A 25,815-nucleotide genomic window follows, 5' to 3' on the forward strand; every position below is an offset into this window, starting at 1 on the left:
CTTGCTGGCGGCAGGATTCTGGGGACACTACTGTCTTCTCGCCAGCCCTTAGCTAGTGTCTGGCACAGAGCCAGCGCCCTAAGCACATTTGTGCAATGAACAAACATCAGGCACTGAGCATCTCGGCTTTTCAGATCTCTCCAGGCCAATGGCTGGTGTCTCGCGGGAAGCAGGAGCAACGGTTCGGGGGTTGGGGAGGAGGTAGGGCCTGGCTCAAGGAGTGGAACTGGGGTCAGAGATGTGGGAGAAAAGCCCTGGAAAGGGGGAATGTTGGAGTCACACCTGTATCCCCCAAACCAGAATTCCCACCAAGCTGGTGAGTGCACGTGGGTGTGAATGATTGTACCCCCACCCTGATGCAAATGTCTGTGTATGACGTGGGGGTGGCAGCCATGTGCTCACCACAGGGAAAGCCCAGCCCAGAAGGTACTGCTCCTTACGGTGGCTCAGCAGCTCAGTCACAGAAGGAGGACTCCCGGGGCCACAGGACAGAGTTGCCTTTCAGGGAAGGGGTGGTATAGGCTGAAATGTGTTCCTCCCAAATTCCTATGGTGAACCCTTAACCCCAGCACCTTAGAATGTGACTACATTTGGAGATAGGGGCTCTGAAGAGGTCATTAAGTTAAAATGAGTTCATTAGGGTGGGCCCTGATCTACTAGGACTGGTGTCCTTAGAAGACGAGGAGAGTAGGACATAGGCACACAGAGAGAAGACCACATGAGGACTCAGGGAAAAGGCAGCCATCTGCAAGCCAAGGAGAGAGGCCTCAGGAGACCCCCAGCCCTGCTGACAGCTTGATCTCGGACTTTCAGCCTCACTTGTCTGTGGTACCTTGTTATGGCAGCCCAAGCAAATGACGCCCGGTGGCTACCAGCTCCTGAGGCTGGGGGTCTCCCCTGAGGCCTTCACGAGACAGAAGAGGAAGGCCTGGCTCTTGCATCTCACCTGTTCCACTTGGGCTGACCCTGGAGGAAGAGCTAGGGCCTGTGCCTTCTGGTGCTGCTGGCTCCGCTGTCTGAGAGAAGAGGGCTGGTGGGGGTGGGGTGGCTCCCTATAGAACCTTAGACTCCCTGCCTGGGAAAGGCAGGACTTGGTGAGGGGCACAGTGGTTGGAGGCCTTAGGACTGGGGGTGGAGAAAGCTCCTGGTTGGCTTGGCTATTGTCCCAAAGCCCTGGAATGAGGCCCAGGAACCGTGGCTCACAGATGGGGTGAGTATCAAACGTGGGGGCAGAGAGGCCCAAGGCAGGGAGGAGAGGGGAGCGCTGAGGGTCAGCCTGGTATCACCCCAAATAAATAACTTCTCACTCATCCTTGAGCCTTGTCCCCACAACTTCAGGCCAAGTGTGTCTTGTTCCCACCCCAAATGCCCCATTCAACCACAGTCAGACTCAGGTTTCTCCTTTTGGTGAAGCATTCTGCACTAAGACATTCTGGAAGCCAGGTGCTGTGGGGTGCAAGTGGGCCTTGGCTGTGCCCCCAAAATGCCTGTGGGGCTCCCGTCCCTCCCCTGCTGAGATTTCTCAGGGCCTGGAGTCACGCAGTTTTCTTTCTTCACCTCTTGCTACTGCCCTTGGATGAAACCCTTTTTCCCTCCAGCCCTCAAGCCAGTCACATCAATCTTATAAATTGCCTTTATTGAGAAACATAAAATGACATGAAGTAATATAAAAATCAGCAAAAGCAGTGTGTGTATCAGTTAATTCACTCTGTGTTGCCACCATCCCGTGGTTGAGGGTGATTGATGGTTTATTGCTTATTTCCTCTGGCCTGAGGGGCTCAGCTAGTTCAGTAATTGCTGAGTCTTAATTTTTTCAAACATTTGTTGGCAAGGGAAATTAATGTGCCTGCTTCGATGGTCACTGAAGCTTGTTTTTTGAACTTTTCTCCTCTCATACTTGTTAATCAATCAGAATGAGCTCCTTAATATACAATTTGTACGTGGTAACTGAACACTTCTTTGAAATAGTGTGAACATTTGGAAGAGTGTTTAATGATTTCTGGCCTGCAGATATTACTTCCTTGTCCCACTCATTCTCTTTAAAATGTGATGTGGGGCAGAAAGGTCACTCAATACATAAGGCAAAGAGGGATGACACTGTCTAAAATGTCCCCTGCTTCTCAGTGTCCTTTTTCCACTCGAATCCAGGAAAATTGATGGAGAGAAAGACCAAATACCCATCACCTCAATCTAATCAAATGGCAAAAAAGACTGGGGGATTTTTCTGGAATTTTCTTACTCTGAGTTGCATAAACCAAGAATTGTTTCTGTCTTTGAAATTCTGACAAATAGTCACACCTACTCTCCACTGCTGATACATTCGACCCCATTCTTGGGGGGGTTGGCACAAACATCATGGAAAACAGTGATGAACTGTATAAGAAACACAAGTGAGGTCTTAACCAAGGCCTTTTAGTTGTGGGAATTATTTTTTAATTGATTAAAAATGGGTTTATGGCCCATGGAATAGGAGAAAATATTTGTAAATCGTGTATCTTATAAAGGATTAATATCCATAATATATAAAGAACTCCTACAACCCAATATGAAACCAAACATGAATTAAAATGGGCAAAGGACTTAAATAGACATTTCTCCAAAGAAGATATACAAATGGCCAAAAAGCATGTGAAAAGATGCTCAACATCACTAAGTATCTGGGAAATGCAAATCAAAACTACCATGAGCTACCCCTTCAACATGAGGATGGCCATTATCAAAAACTCAGAAAATAACAAGTGTTGGTGATGATGTGAAAAAAATGAAAACCATCACTGATGGGAATGAAAAATGGTGCAGCCAAAAAACAGTATAGTGGCTTCTCGAAAAGATTAAACATGGAATTACCACACTATCCAGCAAATTCCACCTCTGGGTATATACTCAGAAGAACTGAAAGCAGGGACTCAAAGAGATATTTGGACAGCATGTTCAGAACAGCATTGTTCACAGCAGCCAAAAGGTAGAAACAATTCAAGTGTCAACCAATGGATGCATGGGATGGACACAATGTGGTCTATCCATACAATGGAGTCTTGTTCAGCCGTAAAAAGGAAGGAAAGTCTAACACAGGCGACCACATAAATGAACCTTGAGGATCTTATGCTAGGTGAAATAAGCCAGGCACAAAGACAAATATTGCATGATTCCATTTATGTGAATTAGCTAGAAGAGCCAAACTCATAGAGACTGAAAGTAGAATGGGGGTTGCCGTGGGTTAGGGAGAGGGAGAACGTGGAGTTAGTGTTTAAGTCTTTGGGACAATGAGAACGTTCTGGAGCTAAATGGTATGATGTTTGCACAACAAAGTGAGTGTACTTCATGCCACTGAACTGTACACTTGAAAACAGTTAAAATGGTAAATTTTATGTATATTTTACCACAGTGGAAAAAAAAGAGCACTTAACAGGGGTACAAACATCGCTGATATTCTTTCGAAAGTAGGTACCAGCCTCAAAGCCCTTGTATGTAAATGTGACAAAATGTATTTAGGGAAACTGACAAAGTGATCCCACTCATAAATCCTGAAACTGTAAGCAACGACAGTAACTGTAAACACTTCAGCTGTTATTACAAAAATTATTCTATTTTATGCAGCAGAAACCCATTGATGTACTGTTGCAGTTTATCCAATTAATGCTACCTAAGCTTCCTAAGCACTAACACTTGGAGGGCTTCTCCTTCTGAATTTAGTTCTATTAAAAAATATGCCAGGAGTCTTTTTTTAAAAATATTTTTTAAAAATTTATTTATTTGATAGAGCACAAGCAAGGGGAGGAGCAGGCAGAGGGAGAGGGAGAAGCAGACTCTCTGCTGAGTGGGGAGCCCGACACGGGACTCGATCCCAGGACCCTGGGATCATAACCTGAGCTGAAGGCAGCCACTTCACTGACTGAGCCACCCAGGAGCCCTCCAGGAGTCTTAATAGGAGTCTTTTTTCTACACTTTATGTATGTATGTACGTATGTATGTATTTAATTTTAAAGTAGGCTCCACACCCAATGTGGGGCTTGAACTCACAGCCCTGAGATCAAGGGTAGCAAGCTCTACCGACTGAGCCAGCCAGGCGCCCCAAGAGTCCGGTTCCATCCAGGCTTCATATGGTGAACACAGTGATGCAATTGGCCATCTACCTCACCCAGAAAGACATCAAAATCAAGAATCGGAAATGAGCCCACTTATCCATCCGTCCATCTGTCCATCCATCCATCCATCCATCCATCCATCCATCCATCCATGCTCCCATTCTCTGATTTATTCAGCAACCATCTAATGAACATCTACAAAATGCCACACATCTGCTAGGTTAGGATCAAGGGTGAATCACCTAGACAGGCAGCTGCCAATCTCATGGGACTTAGCGTCTCGTGGGGCAGACAGTTAACAACTAGGTGCAGTAGCCAACATTCAGGAGAAACTTCTACAATGGTTAAGAAAATATTTTCTCATGTGTGGCTCGATGGATTCCTCTGAGCAGCGAGGCATGGTATTTCCCACCCAAGTGCTGCAGGGCTCTGGGCAGGAGACGATGAGGGCTTGAAGCCTGCGGGGGTGGGGGTGGGGCGCACCTGGAGGAGACAGATCCAGGGAGACATGGCTTCTGGACGTGGCTGGGGAAGGTATGGCTAGAGGGAAGGTCTGGGTCTGTCCTGAGCCACCTGGGAGCTACTGCCAGAGAGGACCACTCAGATTTATATTAATTAAAATTAAATGAGAAATTCACATCCTCATGCCCATTTTCCACATTCAGGGGCTCAGGCCATACGCGTGTATAGGAGCATACGGTGCTGGGGCAGCAGGGAGAAAGGGCACGTGGCTCCATGGGGCTGCTGGCCTCTCCATCACATTTCTCCCATCTCAGAAAGTTCCACTGGGCAGTGCTGGTCTAGATTGCGCCGTGCCTTGTAACTCAAGAGCAGAGGGAAACACATGCATTCTGCAACCATTACCCTGCCTTCCCCCCAGAACACAAAGCCCAACACCATATAGGGGTTGCACCTTTATTAAACAAATGAGCTCCACCCTCAGCTGACGTGCTTCAAAATTAACTGCTGGTTTTGCTGCCAAACGGCAAATTGGTGAGTCAATGAGAAATCACCCCTGGCCATCCCATTCTGTCCCCGCTCCTAGAGATAAAATAACACCTTTATACCTAGAGAATGAATCATATTTGATTTTTCCTGTGTCTGCAATTATGTGAGACTTGACTCTCTTCATCAAAAGAAAACCACTCTTTGGAGTAAAGCCCTTTGGAACGAAATTGCTGGTTATAAGAGATGCGGGAAGGGCCTCGCCTGGGTTCCAAGAAGGGCTTGAAGGCCTGCTTGGGGCCTGGCACTTGCCACACCCTAAAGCTTCGAGACCTCCGGTGGGTCCCTGGCATCAGTCTCCAGCCACTCCGTGAGGATCTGATTCAACTCAGTGGGCCTGGAAAGGGAAGAAAGGGCAATTCACACGTGTCCAGACCCGCTCACCTCACACGAAAGCAGAGGTGAGGAAGGGAATGGCCAAGGCGGGAAAGGCCTTATTGGGGGCGAGCAGGAAGTCCTGATCTCCTCCACCCAGGGGTCCCCCCCACCCACCCCTGTCACATCTCCTTACTTCTCCATCTGTGTCCAGTGTCCACAATCCTTAATGTGTCCCCTTTTCAGGTAGGGGATCTGCAAGAAAACCCCACCCAGAAAAGTCAATGGCAGAATGCAAATGGGTCTGGTTTTTGGCTAGTGCTTCCCACAGGCCAGCCCCTGAAGACCCTGCATTATTTAGGACAGGAATGGGCATTTATTGAGCTCCGCCTATGTGCCAGGTACTCTAAGTGCATTGCCTTCTCTAGCCTTGACCGTAATCTTATGGGATAAGATGAAAGCTCAGAGAAGTTAGGTAACCTACCCAAGGCCACGCACAGGGTGGTGGAGCTGTTTCAAATTCAGGGCTGACTTGTGCTGATCACTACAAACTGCTCCCCTTTAGAATCATGAGGATGCAGTGTGTTCACTTTCTGGAAAACGCCTGGTTGTTGTGTGGTTCCCGCCACGCAGATGTGACTGAGTCCCCCTCTCAGGCTGCCTCCCTTTCTCCCTGGTGGTCTGCATGCAGGGCTGTTCAGCCTCCCTTTTGGACCGATTCCCACAGTGGGTCACAGCAACAAGCCCCGAGGACGGAGAGGGAGCAACAGCATTGCACTCGGCACATGTGGGCTCCCTCCGGACACGAGCCTTGAACTGCGCAACGTGATGTAGAAAATGCTGGGGGAAAATGTGGCTTTCTTCCCAGAGGCAAGTGCAGCCCCTTCCAAGCATAAACCTCAATGAGGTTAGCAGTCGGTTGCCAGGGCTGGAAAGGGCCAAAGAACTGGAAATTCTACAGAAACCTTCAAAGGGGAGGGCCAGAGAGAATGAGCCACCCCGCCCCTCAACAGGCTCATGGCTTTCTGCAGCCCTCTGTCAGCTGGCTCTAGAGCCCACAAAGAGAGGGTCTGTGGCAGCATCCCACTTAACACACTCTCTGCTGTGTCTGATGATGCCCACAAAGCCACAGCCAAGTGTGGATGCGCTGCTCCCAGCAACCAGGCCGGATAGATGAGCCAGCCCCCCGGTCAGCCCACCTGCAAGCCTCCCCAGGTCCTACCAAACTCCACATTTGTAGCAGAACAGGCTTCCAACCCACCAGGCTGTCACCTGTCAATTCCCTTCAGATGCTTACACCCATGGACATACAAAGCTCAGCCTGGCCCAGTGGTCTCAGTAGAATCTTCCAGGCTTATGGAATTCCTGCCACTCTCCCGGCATAACCTGAAGGCTCCTTGCCTCTCACCCTGTCTCCTGTTCTCCCTGCCAGGCAAGCCTTAGTTGTTCACCAAGGCCAGATCACATCTCTTCTGGGTTTGGGATTAACTGCTGGAAGAGAGCTCCCCAAGGATGAGCTCTGTATCTTATTCATCCTTACCATCCCAGAATTAAGCACTGTGCCAACACACTTACGTGCACAGTAAGAGTGCAAGAAATGAATGGATGAATGCATGAATGGATGAAGCAGTCATGACTGCTGCTCCCGAGAGGTGACAGTGATGCTACTGACGGAGAACCTTGTCAAGCAAGTGGTTCAAGCGGATCTCCCGCTCTGTGTCCACACCTGCCATCTTTCTTCCTCGATGCCTGTGCCCTCTGCCGGGAAGCGCTGATGACCCCCGGGCAGGACCGTTCCCTTACCCAGTCCTCCATATGCTTGGACATCTCAGGAACGAGCACGGGGTCCTTCTCGGCGGTTACCATCAGGGCGGGAATCAGGATCTGGGGAAGGGTCACAGGAAGCAGGAGCAGCCAGAGGAGGGAGGAAACGTTCCCTTCTTGTGCCTCTCCGCAACTTAGGACCTCCCTCTCCCGGGGCAAGGACACGGTACTTCATGTTCACACTTTGTGCCTTCCTCCACGATTAACACTGCCCCTGCCCCCCACAAAGACCCGTTGTGGTGCTGCTGGTGTGGTCCAGGCTGTTTCCCCAGGTTTTGAAGGAAGGAAGCGTCGCTACTACTGGAGATCTGAAATGATGGTGTGAGAGGATGGAAAATACATGTATTTGTGTCTGCCCCAGTTCCTGGCACAGAGCTCCTGAAACTCTTGTAATCTCCTAAGTGATAAGGACACTATGAGCACCTCTTGTTCTAACACTTGATGTTTCGACCCCATCCCTGCCTGACACGGGGCTCCTAAAACCCTTCTAAATTCCCAAGTGACAGAGCGCTAGGAGCCTCTTTTGTCCTATTGAGGCAGCTCTGGGTGGGCTCCTGGATGGGGGCTGGTCACCAGAAGGACCAAGCCATGATCAGACGCTTGGAATTTCCAGCCCCACCCCCCATTCTCGAGAGAGGGCAGAGGGGCTGGAAATGGAGTTAAATAATTGATCGCGCCTAAATGAGTAAGCCTCCATAAAAACCCCCCAAATCCCAAAAGGATGGGGTTTGGAGAGCTTCCACATTGGCGAACACATCCACACTGGGAGGGTGACGCACCCCAACTCCACGGGCACAGAAGCCCCTCTGCTTGGGAGCCTCCCAGACCTCACCCTATGTATCCCTCCCCCCCCCCCCCCGCCGGCTGTTCACCTGTATCCTGCCATCTCCTCTAATAAGCCGGCAAATGTGCCTCTGGGAGTTTTGGGAGCCGCCCTAGAGACTTCATCGAACCTGAGGAAGGAGTCCTGGGAACCTCAGATGCATCCCTGATCGGTCACAAGCACAGGTGACAAGCTGGACTAGTGACTGGCATCTGAAGTGGGAGCAGTCTTGGGGGACCCTTGCCTGCGGGATCCAATGCTATCTCCGGGGGAGACGGTGTCACAATGGATTTGAATTGTAGGACACCCAACTGGTGTGGCAGAGAATTGCCTGGTGGTGGGAAACCCCCATATATTTGGTGACCAGAAGTGTCAGAGGGGTGGTGTTTTGTGTAAAAGTAAGGGAGACACACAGAGGACCAGACTGGGTTTTTGTAACACACATGGAGTCAGCAGTGTAGTGGCCAACACGGGCGTTGTGTGTATGTGTGTCTCAGTAAGAACACGCGTGCTGGCCCACTCTGTGTGGCACTGGGTTCACAGAACTGTGAAAAGAAAACCAGAGGCCCCATATGGTGTTACTTGGTCTAGGATAAATCACTAAACCAGAGCTTAATATCTAACCTGACTGCACTTCCAACCTCCCCAGAAATGTCTTTAACTAGTTAGGCAGGAATTTTTTTGATTAGCACCGATGAGGTCATCTGTCACATGGGCCTGCTCCTTGATGTGCTTAAGACCCCTGCCCTCCCCCTAAGGGAAGGTGACCTTGCCTGAAACATTTCCTTTAGCTTAGAACTTTCTAGCCACCCCCCCCCCCCCATAAAAACCTTTCCCTTGGTACAGCTCCTCAGAGCGCCCTCACCATGCTACATGGGATGCGGCCTGATTCAGGAATCATTTAATAAAGCCAATTAGATCTTCAAATTTACTCAGTTGAATTTTGGTTTTTAACAGAACAGAAGAGATGACACCAGGAAGGAGGAAAGACGCCCTTGGACGGAAATCAATACTTCTTTTCTTTGAATTCAATGAATGCTTAAAAAGGTCAGCCAGGATCCAGAGGCGAATGGGCCAGCCACAACTGTTATCAATGTGACATTAGCAGCAATGACTTCGCTTTCATCTGAGGACAGATACAACACCATGGGCTGGAGAAAGCCTCCTTTAGCCTCTTGGTTCTCCCTCTGCCATTATAATTTTCAAACAGCTTTGGTTTGTCCCTGCTTAACGGACTTGACCTGTTTCTTCCCTACGTGCAGAACCATGGGCTTCTCACTGCAGCCCCTCCACCAAACGAGGAAGGACCAGGGGATGCTCAAACGTGATTTTGTTGTGGAAACTCATCCAGAGGCTGCCGTAGACTCTAGAATATTCCAAGTCACATTGTAAACTGGTCGTGGGGGCACGAGAGGAAGTGGGGGAGGAGGAAGAACTGGGAGGCAGCTGTAGAAAAATGGGGTTTCCAACTTTAGCACCCCTTTAGGGGTCACCTTCCCAAAGACTCTGTCATTCTGTCCCCCCATGCTGGGAGAGATTTTTGCCTATCAAACCGTGGTTTTGTCATTTTGATTAGTCACAGATGAGAGCGACAAAGATAATGAGCCTGAATGGAACTACTACTCCGTGCCAGGCACTGGTTTAAGCATTTTGTGCGCATTAACCCATTTTGTCTACACACACCTATGAGGTAAGCACGCGATTCTTGTCATTCCCATGTTAGGGAGCGGCAATGGAGAACAGAGTGGGTAGGTGCCTCACCCAAGGTCACACAGGGATTAGATCCCAGGCCGAGTTGCTGCCTGGCCTGCTCTTAACTACTGTGCTCCATGTTCTATTGCCTTAAGACATCACCGCACGAGGTAAGGACGCATCTGTTTTAACCACCATGGGATCCCTAAGGTCTAGCACAGTGCTTGGCACATAGAGGGTGTTTATGTTTTAGTGAATCGACAAGATAACCAGGGCTATTGAGTGAGCTGAGGAACTCAAAAATGAAATTTCCCATAGGCTTCTAACAGTTTGAATGTAACCTGGGGACCTGTTACAGGTTTCCCCTGCTACCCAAAAGTGGAGCGTTCCTGTGAAAATTGCTGTAAGCCGAAATGGTGTAGAGTGAAGAAGCAATCACCATTAATTTATCTGAAAATTTTTTTGAACATTTCCAGACCCCCAAAATAACCTCTTTTCGGTTTTTCTGATACCTTAGGAAACATCTTACTAACAGATGCACAAAAGAGACCAATGTCAAGCCCAGATGCTCAGAGACATGGTTCAAAGCATCGGCGGCTTGATGCGGAGATGCTGAAGGGAGTTCCTGGGGAAGGGGCTCGGCGGGGCCCCTCTGGCTTGTGCACTGCCTCTATAATGACTTGCTGTGAAAGATATGCTGAATGCTATTTTTGCTTTTTGCCTTTTTTTCTAAAAGCGAAAATCCTCTTTGGATTTCTTTCGGTTAGCGAAAACCCGCTACTAATGTAGATCTTCTGTAAAAGCAACCTTTCAGAAAGCAGGGTCTACCTGCATTCCCCTTGCAGCCCCAGAGATTGGAAACGCATCTTCTGCTTGGCAAACACACTAACTCAGGTCGACTTGGGTGAGGTGACACAGCCAGCGGCTAAAGCCTGTCTCTCTGAGAGCACCTCACACTCCTCTGTGAAATGGGGGCTCCATGATCCTCCTGCCCTTTGGGAGTCATCCTGGACTTTCTGCTGCCCTGACCTGGGCACGGTCAGGAGACCTGGGGCCTTCCACGGCAGCGCGGCAGTCACCTGGCCAGACCCCTGCCCTGCCCCAACGCCACCCTCAAACACTCCAAGGAAAGCATCAGCAAAAGTCCTCAGAGGACCCCCTTGAGTCGAGGGAAAGGACAGACAGGAGAAAGATGGCAAGTCAGTCTGGCCTGCCCATCCCCCACCCCAGCTCTGACCCAGGGCAGATTCACTCGGCCAATGAGAAGCCAGCCCCGAGAGAGGCTCCTGGGGGAGGGCAACCACACCAAACCAGCACTCACCTTCCATCCCACAGCTTTGCAGCCCCACTGCCAGTTCCGCTCCATGTTTCGATACCAGTTTAGGGGACCTCTGGGGGCAGGGAAGATCAGGAAACAAAAACAGGAAAGCTCTTAGTAGAGGACTGTGCTGTGGACCTCACAGGGAGCCAGCTCTGCACAGAGCCAGTCTTCCCAGCGGGAGCCAACATTCCTGCAGGGGGGGAGAGAACTGCGCCCAGGGTTCCCATCTGGTTGCCCAACACACCTGCCATGCTTCAATGATCGAGATAGCCCCTGAAGGGGGCTTCCCGAAACACACAGAAGCTGGCCCTACAGGACTCGCCATGTTCTCTGAGGGCTGTTTTGTTAGGTAACGGGGAGCTTTGTTTAGTTCCCTCGCCATCCAGAAGCCATTCCTCGGCCCCGGAACCTACTGGAAAGGGACTTAGGGAGGTGGATATGGTGCAGAGGCACCCTGCTTCCAATGGGACACAGGGAGGTGGCTCAAAGAGGCCTCTCTGGACAGATAAGGACGGCCAGGGGCTGGACCTGAACCCTCTCCCAATCCTCAATACAAACCAACCAACAAACACCAACAGCAGAAGAGGTCAATCACCCTCCCCTGAAGTCGCATGCAACTTCTGAGTTTCTGTAGGCTTCTGTGTTTTTCCGAAGAAAGAACCCAGAGCTGTTCTCTGATCCTCTCAGGGGCTATGACTGAAAAAGTGTTTTTAACCATCTGGTCTGAGGAGGCCCGTCAGCACAAGGGGGAAGCAAGCCAAGTTATCTGACACCAGAGCAGGCCGAGCAACTTCAGGAGTGAGCCTCCCCACACCGGAGGAGTTCAAGCAGAAGCCGGCCTCACCCTGTACCCTGAGAGCAGAGGAGCCCCTCCTGGCCGATCGTCTCGCCTCTGTGTTTGGGGCACTGCTGTCTTTACCTGAAGCCGGACTTCTGGAACTGCTGCACGTAGACCTGGATGTCCTCCTCAGTGACGATGCTGCTGAGGCTGGGCTCTTCTGGGGCCCTCACTAAGAGTCCTCCTGCAAATAGCCACTTGTTCGCTCCCAGCCCCAGGCCAGGCGCCCGAGTTCTAACTCCGGCATGTTCCCAGCTGAGGCCGGGCACCAGACTGCCTCTCCTGCCACATCTGAGCTCACAGGGAAGAGTCTCGGGCTCCTTCATTCATGCTCTTTCTCTCCACAACGAGCCCATCTCCTCTCAAGCTGCAACTCTGTGCCCTCGCTGTCATTCGGGAACCCAGTGATACACACACACAGACCTCCCCTTCTAGGATGAACTTTAGGACAAACCAGATCCCTTTTCTCAAAAAACAAAACAACGTAATTCCAGATGACACTATTTACTGTTTACCAGGCTCCACCAGCCCTCCAGCGACCCTCTTCCTGCCGCCTAAACCTTTTCTAAATAGCTTAACTAATAACATCCCTCTTTAGACACCTCCACTGGTCCTCAGAATTTTCGGAAGTGTGTGCTCTGACTTTTCTCTTAGCCTGGAGGAAAGTCCAGGACGGGGAGTATGCATCCTGTTGCCTTCTGCGCACTCATGACCCTCTGCACAGTGTGGAACCCTATCTTGTCTTCAGAGGTGCACCCTGTGTCCGGGCAGTCCCCGGTCCCCTCGGCGGCCACCTTGCGATGACAACGGGCTGCTGGGGGCTGCTGCTATTCACAGGGGACAGCCCCAAGGGCTGGTAACGCTGGCGCGTGAACAGGGCTGACTCACCATTTTCAGGCTCTTGAAGCCTCAGAGGCACAGGAACTGGGTGAGGCAGACTTTTGTGAGATGTATCAAAGGGGTATGTGATCTGGGCGCCCCCACCCCTGGCCTGGGGCTCCTGGCTCGCTCAGCACCTCTGTAAGAGCCCCCACCTGCTGTCCTCCCGTGACCACTGCTGTCTGCCACCCGAAGGTAGTGGCCTCGCTTCGTGCCTCTGGATATCTGCCCCTGCCTCACATCAAGTGTGAGCTCCACATGCTCGGGAATGAAGGGATAAGCAAGTGACTGCGTGAAAGACGGGGAGGGAGGGAGGGAGGGAAGGAGGCCGAAGGCATTCTGGACCAGTGAGAGGAGTATGGCCTTTAGGGTAGGAGGAGCTTAAGTCCAGCCTCACCCCTTTAAACAAGTTCCTTAACTCTTCTGAGAGCCATTTTCCTCATCTGTAGAATAGTGGTAACAAGGGGATTTTTAAAGGAGGTCACGAGGACGATAAAGAATAGATCTCAAGGGGGCCGGGCCCGTGTCTGATGCACACAGTAGGTGCTCAAACAGGAGGCAGCGATCGTCATTATTAATACAAGTGCATACTGGCAAGGCCACCGTGTGGGGGCAAAAGCCAGGCTCTGTGGGAGCAGTGGTGGATCTGGGCGCCATGGGGATGAGCTCCTAACTGCTCTTGGCTTTGACTCTGCACTATATCCAGCCCAGGGGGGAGAACAAGGATGGTCTTCATGTGGGGGAACTGGAAGTGATGGGAACACAGGATAGCGATGGAGGAAAGGCCAGTGGATGATGACAGAGGAGTTCTGGCTTGGGGTCTAGCTGACCTGGGTCCGTGTGCACCAGGTGATCCTGCAAAGGTCAGTCCCTATCTTAGGTCCTGGTCCTTATCAGCAGAGGGTGGGATTGCCCTGACAAGCTCTAAGATTCCTCTAAGCTCTTACGGTTTAAGATTGTGGACCCAAAGCTCCTGAGGGACAGGAACCAAGGTTGTGTGGTCAGCCCAGGGCTCAGGTGAGCGCTATTCACCAGGGGGACCTATGTTAAGTCATCGTTCAGAGCTAGCAGGGAGCTGCTTCTGCTCAGAGCAGTCAGACCGACACTCGTTTAACCTTCAGCTGATTCCTGCCATGACCTTCCTGTCCCCGTTCCCTCCTAAGAACCTCTCTTACCCATTTCACGGACTTTGCTCACGCTGAGAAAAGCCTGTAGGGAAAAGGAAGGTTAGAAATGTCATCATGGGTGAAGTAAGGAAAAACGTTGAAACAGGTCATGTGTAAACTCTGTCAAAACCAAAGGCCTACGAGTGCCATGAGGTTACACAAACATGCTCAACTCCCAAGAGAGCAAGAGACGTCTGCAGGGGTCACAGCAGAGGCGGTTAACAACCAGGGCTCTGCACCAAGGCTGCTCCTGGGTGCTTGCAGGCCTTGGTCACGTAAGAACTTGGGTGACGCAACCCATGGGAACAAGAGATGAGACCTTAGACCTATGGCGGGTGGGAAGTGAAACATGAGATACCTCCCTGCCCCTCTACCGCAAACCCAGTCAACCTGCAGTCCTCAGCGAAAGCTTGGGCTAGAAAAAAATCCACCCATCGTGCAGAACAATGTCAAAGGAGTTGTTCCATTTCAGTTTGGTACTAAGAGGAAACCACAAAAAGCTCCCCTAGGAATTCACAAGTATAAGCCTGCCTTCACAGGTGCTCGGGTTTATCTGTGGGATCTGGAAACCCCCAAGATGCGAGGTAAACAATATCAAGAAAAGTGGGCCTCAGCTGGTAATGCCCCCGGGATGCCTGGCAGAGACAGCAAAGGCTAAAGCACAGGAGGGTCTCTTCTCAAGCCCGGCGGAAGCAGACTGGTGCCGATGAGCTCACCCGCCAACACTACAGAGCGCTCCCCACTCCACCCTCTTCGCGCACACACACAGGCCCCGTTGCAAGAGACAGCAAACACAGCAAACGGTAAAATCAGAGTCTCCAAGAATGTCAAAAATAGGACTTTCAGAGTGAGAAAGGGAATGAAAAAATAAGTATGCTTAACATGATTCAAGACATAAAAGAAGGAACTAGAACACAAGAACAAAACAAGACTCTATCACAAAAGATTAGAATGATTCGAAAAAGAACCAAATACAACTTTCATACATAAACAAAAACCCTGTTCATGGAAAGTAAAAAGAAAACTTCGAAGATGTATTGAACTACAGATCAGACGCCATTACAGACGAGGAGAAGGGCAGACCTTGGGCTCGTTTTTCTTAAGCAAAGACAGAAGCTTCTACCTAGAATTCCATACTTGGATGAACTAGTCTACAGGACTGAAGATCAAAATAAAAATATTCTCAGGCCAAAAAATTGTAAGTTTATTATTAACAGACTCTTATTGAGAGAATTACCAAAGAAGGTACTTCAGGAAGGAAGAAACTGCACAAAATAGAAAGGAGCAAGATGCCAGGGGTGACCAGCAAAGGCACTGGCAAACACAGGGACGTCTCGACAACACGGACTACATGAACAACGGCAGTGACAGGACCCGTAAGACAGCGGGCTGGGCAGGGTGGGGGGGTGCTGGGTGGCTCAGTCAGTTAGGTGTCTGCCTTCAGCTCAGGTCATGATCTCAGGGTCCTGAGATCGAGCCCCGCATCAGGCTCCCTGCCCAGCGGGGAGTCTGCTTTTCTCTCTCCCTCTCCCTCTGTGCTCTCTCTCTCTCTCTAAAATAAATAAAATCTTAAAAAAAAAACCAGCAGGCTGCGATTATGGAGTTAAAGTGTTCTAGGCTCCTTTTCAAGACAAGGGCCTAGTGGTATCAATTGATTTGGGACTTGGACCACCAATTCTGCGCGTGAAAATGGTAGCAGCAGTCACGGCACAACTTCTAAACTGCTGCTGTTAAAATCCTTTATAATCCTTCTTCGATCTCTGTTTCGAAGCCCTACTGGTGTGGGACAGGGAGGATGTAACCTTTCCCCATGACGAGGGGAGCGGTCGAGTGAGGACCTTGATCACCCTGACTACAGAAGTCAAAAAAAAGAAAGCACGTTGCTCATTTCCAATGCTGCCATGCCCCAGGACCCTTCCGTTCCAGGGAAGCCTTCCAAAGGCCTTCAAACCTCTGCAGCTCCCCAATCGTCCCCTTCCGCCCCCCTGCCCTCCCATCCCCTGCAACACTCACCATGTCATCACCTGCTCTGAAGAAGCTTTTGAAAGTCCGACTCAGGTTCTGTTCCAGTTCAGCCTCAGCCACTCCCTAAAAAAGAAACAAGAAAGCAAAAGGCAGGACTCTGCAGAAATCTTGGGAACCAGAGCCCTCCCCGATCTGACTAAAAGCCAGAAGCCACCGACCTCTGTCCCATCCAGCCCACATTTCATTAGAAGTGCATGAGTTTGGATTTTCCAATTGAAACACATGTTTTAAAAAAAAGCTTCAGGGGCGCCTGGGTGGCACAGCGGTTAAGCGTCTGCCTTTAGCTCAGGGCGTGATCCCAGCGTTATGGGATCGAGCCCCACATCAGGCTCTTCTGCTATGAGCCTGCTTCTTCCTCTCCCACTCCCCCTGCTTTTGTTCCCTCTCCCTGGCTGTCTCTATCTCTGTCGAATAAATAAATAAAAATCTTTAAAAAAAATAAATAAAAATCTTTAAAAATAAATAAATTAAAAAAAAAGCTTCAAATAAAACACAAGATGCTAACAGTGGTCCCTCCTGGGAAGTGGGTTTATGGATATTGCTTTCTTCTCTGGTTTTCAAAATTCCTACAGTGAGAATGTCTTACTTGTAATAAGCCCTTTAAGGGAATGGGGGAGGGCTGGACAGGAGTAGGTTGCTGGTGAGAAGGGAACGGTTCCAAGGATTCCAAGATGCCAAGTGGAAAAGTCAAAAGTTGTTCCATTCAAGCATCTCATTTTGCTATGGTAACTTCAAACCCAACCTCTTTGAGTTGGGCCTAAATTATTACAGATCGATTACCATTCCATGCCCATGGATTGTCTCCCAAAGGGCAGGACAGCAAGGTTGCCGTGGGAAGAGCTGGAACCCATATCCTGTGGTGGCAAATTACCAGGTATCCCGGCTCATGGGAGCGCTGTCACATATGATGCCTAATCTACACACGGTTCTTCAATCATTTCCAGGTCTCTGACTTGCACTTGCTTCATCCGTCCCGCAGATACTGGGCCCCTTCTCTTGCTGGAAACTCAGGGTCTGGATTCCTCATTTCCCCACCTCCCCTTCCTTCTTAACCCAAATCCCCCATCCAGAAGCACGTCCCCACACTAAGATGGGGTGGCAAGGGGCTTCGAGATCCATCAGTGGGTGCTAATCTACTGGCTAGTCTTCCGGGAGGTGATTTTTTAGGGCATAAAAGGAAAAGTTTAATCCATCTTTCTTTTCTGGAAATTGAAAGCCCTTGGACCTGAAAGCTGTTATAAAACTTGTGTAAAGAAAGACAGTTGTCCCTGAGACAGGGTCCACCCCCGCCAAGGGGCAACTGCTTGGAAAGAATCAAGATCCTTCCCCAACACAGTCCCGAGGAGACCAGTGCTACGGCAGGACACCGAGAAAGAGTACGGCGATCTCTTGGTCCATTCAGGCTGCTGGAAAGGAATCCCACGCATCGGGGAGCTTGTGAACACAGACGTTCATTTGTCTGGCAGCTGGGAAGTCTGAGATCATGGCACCTGCAAACTCCCTGTCTTCTGACGGTACTCTCACATGGCGGAAGGGGCAAGGGAGGTCTCTCTGGAGAGGACACTCCTCCCATCCACGTGGGCGCCACTCTCAGGACCTAATCACCTCCCAAAGGCCCCACCTCCTGACACCCTCAAAGTGAGGATCAGGATTTCAATATGTGAATTTGGGGGGACACATTCAGTCTATAGGCTGGTGCCAATCTACTTTTTTCTCCTCCTTTCCGGCGGCTCACGTGGACGTACCCAGATACCTGCTGAAATGGACCACAGAATGTTTTGAGTGGGCGCCCTTACTTTCTCAACTCCCTGGTTTAACAGACTGGAACTTCCATCAAGAACACCTAGCTCTGGGGGCACCTGAGTGATGCAGTCGGTTAAGTGTCCGGCTCTTGGTTTCGGCTCATGTCATGATCTCAGGGTCCTGAGATTGAGCCCCTGTCGGGCTCTGCGCTCCGGGTGGGTGGTGGTCTGCTTGAGATTCTCTCTCTCCCTCTGCCCCTCACCCCATGCTCTCTCTCTCTAAAATAAATAAATCTTAAAAAAAAAAAAAGACACCTAGCTCCCTTAGTGTGGCCTTCAAAGAACCTTCAACACCTGTCCCCAAATCTGCCTTGTCCACGAAGTCCCACCTTCTGCTGTCCCCATAAAATAACTGTATTCTTGTTGGATCCCATAGAGCTTTATCGTGGACTCCTCGGGCCACCCTGAGGAGAGGGAAGCGTCCACTTGGGAGCATCTGTGACTGGTCCTAGGACAGAGCAGGGGCTGAACATACATGACGGTTCCTCTCCTCCCCTTCATGTTCCCAGAGAGGAGGGTACTGCAGGCCAGGTCTCTAAAGCGTTCTAGTGAGTGGCAGCCCGCCCCGTCCTGCACACATTAAGAGGCCCTGCCATACAGCACTTTGTTCTGCACATCAACACCGTGAGCGCTCGGGATCTGCGAGAAGGCAGCAGGCACGAAAGGAAGCATTTATCATCCGCAGTGCTGGGTCTGCAGTTTGAGGTTTGCTGATGCAAGGAACGTCGATATGTTCATTACAACCCCCTCCCATTTGTCAGATTCAATTACGATGGAGATTTGGTCACAACCTTCTGCTCTGCGATAAACGCCAAGGCAAGAAAAAAGCCATGGAAGGAAGTGCATTTTAAGCGATCAATAAAAGCCCTGGTCAACCTCGAATGTCACATGGGTCATGGCTTTTATTTACTGGGAGCCGTCCTCATCCCAGAAACAGCTGCTGTTCACGAGCCCAGGGTCTGGAGGAGTCTCCACGGGCACAGAGGTCTGGACAGGGCTTTGACCGGCCAGTGGTCCTTAGGAGAGGAGATGGATGCCAAATGGGTCAATAAAAAATCAAAGGGATCAAAAAGGTAAATAAGTCTGTCCACCCACATGAAAGTACATCAGATCAACAGGGAGAACGAGGACAAAGGTGAGGGCCAGAAAGGGGAGAAGATGATAACATTTGTACTCTGGTCATGTGTCCTGCTGATATCACCTGACTCTCTAAGTTTTAAAAGGTGATACGGTATTTTTAAGTCCCGCATACCAATGACAAGATTCCCGCCTGCCCCGCGGGAGGGGGCTCCTCCCTCTGTGCTCCTGAGTGGAGCCCTTATGGGGTGGACTTTGGAATGCTGCAAACAAGGCTGCCCTGTCCTGATACTCAACTAACAGGGCAACTTAATTTTCCAAAACCTCAATTTCCTCATCTATAAAATGGAAGTTTTGCAAAAATTCTACAAGACCAATAATGCCTGTTTCTTACAATGCCTGACATGCAGAAGAAATTCCAATAAATGGTAATTAGTAGTAGTAGTAGTATCCCTATCATTAAAGTTACTGGACGGCACCAGAAATGTTTATTTCGGGATCAGGTCCTCTCATCAGCCTGTGAGTTTCTTACGGACACTCACTATATCTTATTCCTATTTTTGTTCCCATGGCCATAGTGTGGGAATAGTAGGTCCCCAGCAATGGCTGGGTGGGTGGGAAGGAGAAAGGGAAGAGAGGGAAAAAAGGAGACAGGACCAGGAGAGACTTTGGTGGGGAGTGTCTTCTAAATGATGGTGGCTTTTATTTTTCCGCCCTCCACCACGAGCTAATATTCACCAAACAGGGTAATAAGTCAGCTCTAGCTCGAGGCGCAGCTGAACAGTAATCTACAGACCAGAGACAAATGATAGAATCCGCTCTCTCTGACCCAAAGCTATCACTGGGGCAGGCAAACTGAAGATAGCTCTGGGTTCTAAAAGAAGCTCCTAGAACAAAGCCTTTGGAATTCCATGAATCCTGGAGCTTTGTCTCAAGAGTCCTTGAGGGCTGTTTAAGGAGGACTTCTTATGGTGTGAACCGCGAGAAGTAGAAGGAAACGCACCTTGGAGATTTCATCAGAATTTCTCGGCCTTTCCAACTAACCACCTCTGCCTCCTCCCTCTCTTTTATTTTATTTTTTTTAAGATTATTTATTTATTTATTTGACAGAGATAGACAGCCAGCGAGAGAGGGAACACAAGCAGGGGGAGTGGGAGAGGAAGAAGCAGGCTCCCAGCGGAGAAGCCCGATGTGGGACTCGATCCCAGAACGCCGGGATCACGCCCTGAGCCGAAGGCAGACGCCTAACGACTGCGCCACCCAGGCGCCCCTCTCTTTTATTTTAAACCTGCAATCACAGAAACCCATAGCTACGAGGAAATTTGTAATTCTCTTCTCTTTGCTTTCTGTGCCTTCCAGATTAATACCCTTCGCTTTGCCCTTATTCCTGAGATCTATTTCCCGTTGCTGGATAAACATGTCTGTGTGCGTATCTTGTCACGCTCCTCAATCTGATCCTTATCCTTAATATTGAGCTGAAGAACCAATGAAGGAAATGTAGCTTTTGGTGAGATGTATTTTTATTCATTACCCCAGTGTTATCACACTCCACGGTAGTGGGATCTCATGCCCAATACTCGCAAATGTGACCTTGTATGGCAATGGAGGCTCTGTGGATGAAACCATTAGGATCTCGGATGAGTGATGAGTTACAGATCAAGGAGTGCCAAGGGTTTCCAGTGCCACCAGAAGCTAGGAAGAGTGGCATGGAATGGATTTTCCCTCAGAGGCCCCAGAAGAAACCAAACCTGCTAACACCCTGATTTCGGACTTTAGCCTCCAGAACTGTGAGAGCATACATTTCTGTTGTTTCAAGCCACCAGGTTTGTGGTAAATTGCTACAGCAGCCCTAGAAAAATAATACACCACTTCAGGAAGTCTCTGGACTGTGAGGATGAGTGAGGAGGGAAAGGGACTAGGGCCTACGAAAACTCCGGGTTCAGGGGGGCCGTGCACCTGCTCTCCCGCCCCCCCCCCCCCCGGCAGGATGACAGGTGTGCTGAGCACAGGGCGCGGGATCTGGCTCCCAAGATACGGCACACGACCCCAGCCCCATCTTCCTCCCCGGACACGCGTTTCACTCACTGTTCAAGGAACCCCAGAAATGTCCCATACAATGAAGAAGACCAAGTTTTGTGTACACTTTTCACCCAGAGTGCTGACAGGGAAGGAGCTCTCAATCACTTCATCTGCTAGGGAGCTTTCTATAACTGAGAGAGCACAGCAGCCATCTTCTCCACTCAGACCTCCTCCCAGAGACATCCTCCTCCCGCTTCACTACCCAGTGGGATTTCTCCTCTCTCATCTCTCCTTTTGCTCCTTCCAAGATGTACAACAGGTCTGCCTCAGAAGATGCACTTAACTAGGTCTGTGGTTTCATAGCTAAGACAGTGGAGACAGACGCTTAAATCAAAGGGCAGGTCCATCAGAGCAGGAGCTCGGGCAGCCTCTGTCCCCTACCGCCAACACTAGGAGATGGGTCTTGGAGAGAACAAGGGAGGATCCCTCCCATCAGGGGGTTGGGGCCAACAACTCTGCTTCACTTTGTGTCTACATTGATAATAAGTACTCAGATCCCTCCGAAACTCTGGGGCAGGGTTTTCTCAAAATAGGCCAGAACCCATGGCTGGGAGGGTTGTCCCTAAAGTGGAAAATGCCATCCAAAATTTGGGCAAAAACAGAATCTAACGGCTGATTACTCTCCGGTGTTCAGCCAGGCCCGCCCCTACACACACACACACACACACACACACACACACACACACACACACGAGAGAGAGAGAGAGAGAGAGAGAGAGAGAGAGAGAGAGAGAGGGATATGTGAGTCAGGCCCCACAGGCGGTCCATGAGGAGATCCGAGGCTCTCTGGAGCCACCTCCCCTGAATGGGCTCCTTTGCTCTCCCACAAGGCTGAGTTGGGAAGGTCACCTTACAGATGGAGACTCTCGGGTGGGAGTGTGACCTCCTTCAAAGTCGGGCACGTTACAAATGGCCAAGCCAGAGACGACAACTCCAGACTTCAAACCCCTCAGCATTTGGTTCTTTTTACTATAACGTAACACTACACATGCAAGAAAACAAAAATAAGATGAGAAGAGTTTCTGCATTGGTGTGTAAATACTCGGACCATGAGAGCGAAGGCTTGCTGAGTGAGGAAGCACACAGCGGCACTTTCTTTTAAAATGTATTATTCAGCTGGGACAAACCACCAGAGTAATGTCCTCAAGAGAGGACCGGCTAAATAAATGATGGTCCACCTGGATTCCGGAGCACCAAGCAGCCATTGCGATGGGTAAGGTAAATCTATATGTACTGGCAGGAAAATCTGTCCAAGAGCTCGTAAATGAAAAAGCAGCATGATTCCAGTTCTATAAAAATTACACTTACGCTCATATGCACATACGCGTGCCCCCTCCCCCGCCACACTTAAAAGCCTCTTTTAAAAAACCGTCTGGGAAATACTCACTAAACTATTCATAGTAGCTACTTCTAGATGAGTGAAAGGGGAGCCAACTTTTTATTTTATACAACTCAGTTACTTTTTTTTTTAAGTACCATGCATAAATCATCTACAAAATACAGGCAGTAACAAGTCACCAGCTGTCCCCATAGCCTGGTGCCTGGTGGGGGGGGAGCGTTACTATGGGTGTTCTGGGGACTAAGGGAGATTCTGAACACCATGAGGGAGAAGGAAAACCCTCTGTGGATGTTGGGGTGCCCTTCCACCTGGTGAAACCATCTCTTCTTGACTGCTACCTATAATTTCCTTTCTCCACATTTTCTATTACCTAGTTTCTCAGCTGGTTAAATACCTAAACATGGGCTTTGGTTTGCTCTGGCACATACAGCCTATAGCTTGCTGCACGGTTCCAGACACCCACACCACACACACAGGTGCATGCCACACACCCTTCTCCCAAGAAATACAAACACACATACACTATTAAAGGAGTAGAGAGGGACCGGAGTTTGCAGCTGGAAAAGGGCATGCACTAACCATGTTCTGATTTCTGGGGCAGAGGGGCTAAGAAATATCCCCAAGCTAAGCAAGGACGTGAAGAATCTTAAGAATTAAAATATGGAACTTGTCACGTTCAAATGACCCAGCCGATTCTATTTGTCTTTGCTGCCTCCTCCTCTTTCTTACTTTACAAATGCAAAGCCTGTCATCTCTTTCCTGAGAAAAACACACACACACCTTTTAATTTTAGTTTCCACCAGACTTGGCAAATTTGCAGGAGGAGACAGTAAACACATTGGCTCAGGGTTCAAAGAGCTAGAGGAACTGAACCTCAGCTTGGGGTTTACCTAAGCCACACCCTGTCCGGCTCAGCAAATGTGAACCTGATGTGGGAGGAACGGCACCACAGCCCGGTAGGGAGCCTTTCTCAGGCTGAATGTATTCGCAGTGACCTTGAACGCTCACGGGGATTCCTCCTGGCTGGGGAGTGGTGGGGACAAGTTTGGGAGAGAGAGGCAGGAGGGAGGGGGTTCCAGCACCCACCCCTAAATGAAACAGGTGCTCTCCACGTTATGCTTTATTTACTGGCCTGAATTCGGCTTCAGTTTGAAGCTGTTATCTCTTTGAAAACCATCCAACGAGACCATCCTCTAGACCATGCACCGGGGAGGAAATTGAGCACCCGAGGTAGGAAGGGACTTGCCCAGTTGCTAAGTGGGCAGCAGACATGCTTGCAGGACCCCTGCACATGGTTTCTCCTGGAGACCCAGCTCTGTGCCCAACCAGACCAACCTCAGCGGCTGAATTCACCCCAAACCCATTCCCCCCACCAAGCCTTCGCTCATTTGAATAGTTAACACTTCCCTACCAAGAGGCTTTGTTCTTAAGAACAAAACCATTCTCCAATTTCTTCCTGCAGATTTTAAATGCATATACAACATAACAATAGGTGTACTGATTTTTCCACAATGACTATAATAACCTTTGAAACCAAAAATGTTGCGGGCTACGGGTGGCAGTTAATAAGCATCTTTCCGAGGTCACTTTTGTCCATGGGGCTTTGAGCTTATCTTGGTTTGCTCCTTCCCACCCTGTTTGGATGAGCAGGGCACACACAACAAAGTCCAATCTCCCTCCCAGCACGGCTCACGGGGAGGCACGTAGGCTTTGAAGTCAAAGCGAGGTCAAACCCAGTCAGTACCTGCTCTTGGGCCCCAGAGCCCCCGTCTGCCCCAGAGCTCAAAGACAGGAGACTGAACTTGTGAATAAAGCCACTTGGCATACTGTGCTCAAAAAAAGTAAGAGCTATGGGGCGCCTGGGTGGCGCAGTCATTTTAAGTGTCTGCTCAGGTCATGATCCCGGGGCCCGGGGTTGAGCCCTGCATCGGACTCTCTGCTCAGCAGGGAGTCTCCTTCTCCGTCTGCCTGCTGCTCCCCTTGCTTGTGGTCACTCTCTCTTTGCCAAATAAATAAATAATCTTAAAAAACATAGTAGCTACCACCCAAGTGTCCACGGAAGGATGACTGGAAAAACCAACTGTGGTCTACACGTACAACGGAATATCATTCAGTTCTAAAAAGGATGGAAATTCAGACACGTGCTACAACATGGAATAGCCCTAAGGATGTTGTATAAAGTGAGATAATCCAGACCCAAAAAGACAAATCCTGTATGACTCCACTTCTATGAGGTACCTGGTGTAGTCGGATTCAGAGACGGAAAGTGGAATGCTGGGTGCCAGGGGTGGAGGGAAGAGAGAAGGGGGAGTTCGTGTTTCCTGGACACAGTTTTGGATCTGCATGATGAAAAAGTTCTGGGGATGGAGGGTGGTGATGGCTGTACAGTAAAGCGAATGTATTTAATGTCACTGAACTGTACTCTTAAAAATGGTTCAGATGGTAAATTTTATGTTATGCGTGTTTTTAAGTAACAAAAATTCAACCAAGTACGTTTTGAAGATCTATTTGGTTTTAGTAATTGGTTCATGAATGGGACAGCATCCCGTCTGGCCAGTAGAGGGCGCTCAAAGGGCTACAGAAAAGGAAAGGTTTTTAAGGGTAGAGAAAGAGTGGAAAGAAGGAAATGATTAGCAGATAGTCCATTGTTTCAGGCAAGGTCACCCATCCGAGGGGAATGGAGGGGGCCTCTCAGTGATTTCCTCGTGTTGACTAGGAAATTCCCATGTTGACTGCTTACAGGTTACATTTGTAGGGGGCTGAAACTGCAGTCAGGTTGGGTACTGAGTGTTGGTTTACTGACTTGGGGACTTCACATAAGTGATGCCATTTTGGCCCCGTGGGTTTTTTTTTTTTTTTTCTTTTCTTTTCTCTCCTTTTCTTTTCTTTCCTTTCCTTTTCTCTTATATTTATTTACTTACTTACCTATTGAGAGAGAGAGAAGGAGAGAGAGAGAGAATATGCCTGGGGGAGAGGGAGACAGAGAATCTCAAGCGGACTCCAGGCCCAGCGCAGAGCCCAACGTGGGCTCGATCTCACTGCCCTGAGATCATGACCTGAGCAGAAACCAAGAGTTGGACACTTAACCAACTGAGCTACCCAGGCACCCCCTCACTAAATTTTTTAAGGAAAGTATATTTTTAAAAATGTGTTATTTACATCAACATGGGTGCATTATTATTTTTAAAGTGAAATAATAAATAGTTTAAAATTTCAGTATCTAGTATAGTAAGTACCGATAGACATAACCCACATTAACCAAAGCACTTTGAGGTTCTGATCTTCGGCTCCAGCTGCTCCTAGCTTGAATTGAATTCTCAAGGTTCTAATGGAAATAAAGAAAGAACTCTTTCCCTGGGAAAATGCATGCATACGGTACATTGTCCAGGCAATTTCAAGATGTTCCAGACCTTCTGAAACCCACCTTAAGGATCACTGAGTATTTTGTTGGGCACTCTCTTATGTCCCATGATATTCACGGGAGATAAATAACTTGCCTCCATTAAGTATGCGTTTTCAGCCATTTGTCCCCTCAGGCTGGAATG

At 49.4% G+C, this 25,815-nt stretch overlaps 1 protein-coding gene across 2 annotated transcripts in view; it reads right to left on the reverse strand.

Moving 5' to 3' along the window:
• Positions 1–4,986: 4,986 nt before the first annotated feature.
• EPHX2 (epoxide hydrolase 2) overlaps positions 4,987–25,815 on the reverse strand; it is a 71,026-nt gene continuing 50,197 nt past the window's right edge. Inside the window, exons 13-19 of one of the 2 annotated variants that reach the window (XM_045773965.2) lie at positions 15,962–16,036; positions 13,958–13,991; positions 11,985–12,087; positions 11,066–11,135; positions 7,209–7,289; positions 5,602–5,660; positions 4,987–5,427 (exon numbers count right to left, since the gene is read on the reverse strand). In XM_045773965.2, coding sequence (XP_045629921.2) covers positions 5,349–5,427; positions 5,602–5,660; positions 7,209–7,289; positions 11,066–11,135; positions 11,985–12,087; positions 13,958–13,991; positions 15,962–16,036 — 501 coding nt within the window. In that variant the 3' untranslated portion in view covers positions 4,987–5,348. The other variant, XM_045773966.2, reaches the window with a different exon arrangement.

Source organism: Ursus americanus, chromosome 13 (assembly GCF_024610735.1).
Source record: "Ursus americanus isolate L20-20 chromosome 13, mUrsAme1.1.p, whole genome shotgun sequence".
Taxonomy (NCBI): Eukaryota; Metazoa; Chordata; class Mammalia; order Carnivora; family Ursidae; genus Ursus; species Ursus americanus.